The sequence below is a fragment of the Melampsora larici-populina genome (assembly GCF_000204055.1).
Source record: "Melampsora larici-populina 98AG31 unplaced genomic scaffold MELLAscaffold_3, whole genome shotgun sequence".
Classification (NCBI taxonomy): domain Eukaryota; kingdom Fungi; phylum Basidiomycota; class Pucciniomycetes; order Pucciniales; family Melampsoraceae; genus Melampsora; species Melampsora laricis-populina.
In genome coordinates, this window is record NW_006768767.1 from 2,703,065 (window position 1) to 2,706,542 (window position 3,478).

Consider the following 3,478-nt stretch of genomic DNA (forward strand, 5'->3'; position numbering starts at 1 on the left):
ATGTATCTCAATGGAAAACATCTAGATACTACATTAAAATTGGGACAATCAAACTCTGGGACTGTTTCAATCAAGCAAATTGGCATTTCAGATTCATTGGAATTAGCACTTGCACCACCACTTGCACCACCATCCACGACATCAAAGCTTGAAGACACAGATTGGCTGAGATTAACACTTGCACCGCCATCTGGAATCACAACCCAAGATATATCGCCAGGAAAACATGAACTCTTCAGCGCATCGGGAATTCAAAGGAAAATTCCGTTCAAAAGGTCATCTCAACGAAAACAATTCTTCAGGATCACACCGGATGTTGAGAGGTGGCTGGGAGGAAAACACGTACAATTCTCAAAGCCAGTACCGCATCTGCTCGGGGATCATCGCAGCGCCATGCCACATAAACATATGATGGTCGGATCTTTTCCATCCAGTTTATCAACGCATATCATTCAGGACTCTAGTTCAAGATATATACCAAGATCCCATGGTTCAGGATCGAATGCAGTCCAACCTTTTGCACCACGCGAATCAACTGCAGAAGATTTAGAAAATACCTTGGAAGATCGACATCACTCGATCATTGACCCTGCTTCTTCAAAAAGCCATCCCATACAAATTTCAGGGGATCAAGACGAGACAAAAGTACCAGAAAAACATAGCACTGAACATGGAAGACCTCCTCCGTCCGGAGAACAACAAACTGATATATTTGATCCCGACGGTAGTGAAACTTACACCGCGATACGTGAACTTATGGGCACGTTGTCAAGGTCTGGAAAGGAGATAATTGGAGCACATATTGAAATTCGTGCGGACATTATCACCTGGTTTAATACTTTGAAAGTTGGGTTGATACAACAAACAACAGAATCGAATAAACTCAATGGCCTAAGCGCTAGGGATATTCAAAGAGCAGTTGGCCGAGCGTACTACAAATTGACCAACCCTTTTCTGGGATTCTTAATCAGGTATTACAAACACACAAGAGAATCAGGCAACATTGATCCGAGTCTTTTAACTGGGGGGTGGAAATTTTTGAAGAGGTACATGGTTCAATGGCATGATGTGGATCTTCAAGCCGTTCTCAAACTCAGAGGAAAGCTTGAAGTAGATGATCGTGTCTGGAAATGGACTCCAGAAGAGCTTCTGGCCCATTTGATGTGGATGGATAGAAAGGAACACTTACCTACCAAGGTGTTATCAAAGTTTATATCTGAATGGAAAAAGAGCGAGGCATTATGATTCTCTTCTTTGCTAGACCGCTTCAGGCATATGAAGAATTTTTGAAGTGACTCTCAACTCAATATCATGTTTTCTCGGTGTCAGAATCCTCTATGTTTTCATTGGATTCTTATTTCATGAAATAAGAGTGATGTTTTGGTCTGAAGACAAGTACAGATTTTTCAGATGATAGGGACTTCATGTATGAAGAGACGCTGCGTTTTCTGATCAGGAAGCCAAATCGATTAATCAAATGATGTTGTATAGTCTTACCCATGGTATATGCGTATGAGACTTGAAATGGATTTAGGCAAATATATTAACCAGTTAGATCATTGGGGAGGATAGTCGATGTCATTGGAGGCGATCATTAAGAGGCGCGGAGGAGCATACCTCGACCTTTCTTTCATAATGCCCCGGGTCTGACTCACATCTGTTCGAAGGGACAGTAGGTTGTTGTTCAAGCCGTCACAACAGTGATAACTCATGAGCTAGATCCTGCTCGATCGGTGTGACAGTGAGGGATTAACTTCCCAATATCGATTTAGAACAGCTCACTTGAATTCCTCGTGACCAAACTGTGACCAAGACTCATTTCATCATCTACTCAGTAAGAGTCGAGAGTCAAGAGCCTTAGATATTTAACCTCCTTGAAAATTTGGATTCTGCACAGACAATTTGTCAGCCTTGCATGTACACGCTGTGGATGGACATAAAGTGATACCCTTGCGGCAGTTTTGCCAACTCAAATGCCGAGGTATCGAAAGAAAACAGTTGGGAATCGTCCAGATGTCGAGGAGGTTATATCCTTTATCGTTATAAGATCATGTCACATAAATTTCGTTTGTTTCGTCATGCCCAAAGTCCTATAGTCCAGGCCGGTTTGAAAAATTGCGATTGAACTCCATGAGAAATGATGGAAATGATCAAATCTGGCAGACCTTGCTGAACCAGGCAGTACCTTCGTTGTGCGGCTCGCCACACGTATCCCAACATGATATGAATCGATTTGATCTTAGATGCTGGTCGTATTCCTCGGGAGTGGACTTCAGCCAACCGAAGCCCGAATGCATTCACTGACTTCCCCGGGCGTTCGCGCTAGTCTTACTCAGGCAGTCTCCAGATGCCGGTGGTGGCTTCTAGCTCGCTGGGGTTCGATTTGAAAGTGGTTTGCGCCTTGAGTCAACGTAGTATCGAACAGGCCTGCCGGACGCTTTGAAACTTTTTCGTTCGACGCTAACAGACCTCACAAAATCGACATATATGACGTCATTTCGGTCTTCTGTGACTTCCTGGATTAAAGGATTGCTCGGCTGACTTGAAGAAGTCATGATTTTTTCGACATCGCTTCAGCTGAGTTGCATACACTACCAACACTTTCAGAGTCACTTCTTTTTGGTGAATTAGATCTTGGAAGAACAAAATGGAGGAGAGTTCAGTGTACTTGGATTCGGAACTTGGAAGTGACGCGCGGCCATTTTTGTGTGCGAAGGCGTTGACGCATTCGGACCACATCACCAGTACACGGCCTCGGGGTCGGGTCGGGGTCGTTCAGGTTTGGGGTGCATCATCCAATTCCAAGTTCAAGTTCCTTTGTCGATCGCTTCAACCTTTCTTACCAATCAGATCATATACATTTAGGGTGTTCAAACCTGTGCAAGAAATGTGCAAGACCGACGTGCAAGATCCGTGCAAGATCCGTGCAAGATTTTTTGCACTAATCTTGCACAGTAATTTTTTTGACAACCCGAGTTATTGTGTTCCAAACCGTGCAAAAACCGTGCGAGACCGACTCTTGCAAGTTTTGTGCAAGATCCGTGCAAGTTCTATTCATATCTTGCACAGAACTTGCACAAAACTTGCATGAATTGATTTTGAGGTTTGAACACCCTAATTATCTTCTGTTACTCCAGACGCTTTTCTAAGCTTGATATCCAACGCGCCATGTCCGAAACACGCCAGTGAAAAGCACATCTTGCACCAGTCGATTTCATCATCTTAAAACTAAAAAGATGCAATCCCGACTTGCCACTCTCGGTACTGTGAGTCCCGGTTTTTGCTTCCTCCTCCGGTCCTGTTACATTGGACAATGGAGAGCAATGGAGACTCATTATATATTCGCCGATACCCCTTGCTTTTCGCTCCTGTCTATCTTGATTCGACTTTTCATCCTGATTTCAAAGAACTATTCATGTTATGACGTCGAACAACTCTCATATGTTGATACACAGTTGTCAAACACCAATCACATGTA

General features: G+C 43.6%; 1 protein-coding gene across 1 annotated transcript; it reads left to right on the forward strand.

Moving 5' to 3' along the window:
* MELLADRAFT_91059 (uncharacterized protein) lies at positions 1-1,245 on the forward strand (the record flags this gene model as incomplete). Its single annotated transcript, XM_007405062.1, has 1 exon — positions 1-1,245. One exon carries the CDS (start codon positions 1-3, stop codon positions 1,243-1,245), a length of 1,245 nt encoding a protein of 414 aa, XP_007405124.1.
* Between the last annotated feature and the right edge of the window lie 2,233 nt (positions 1,246-3,478).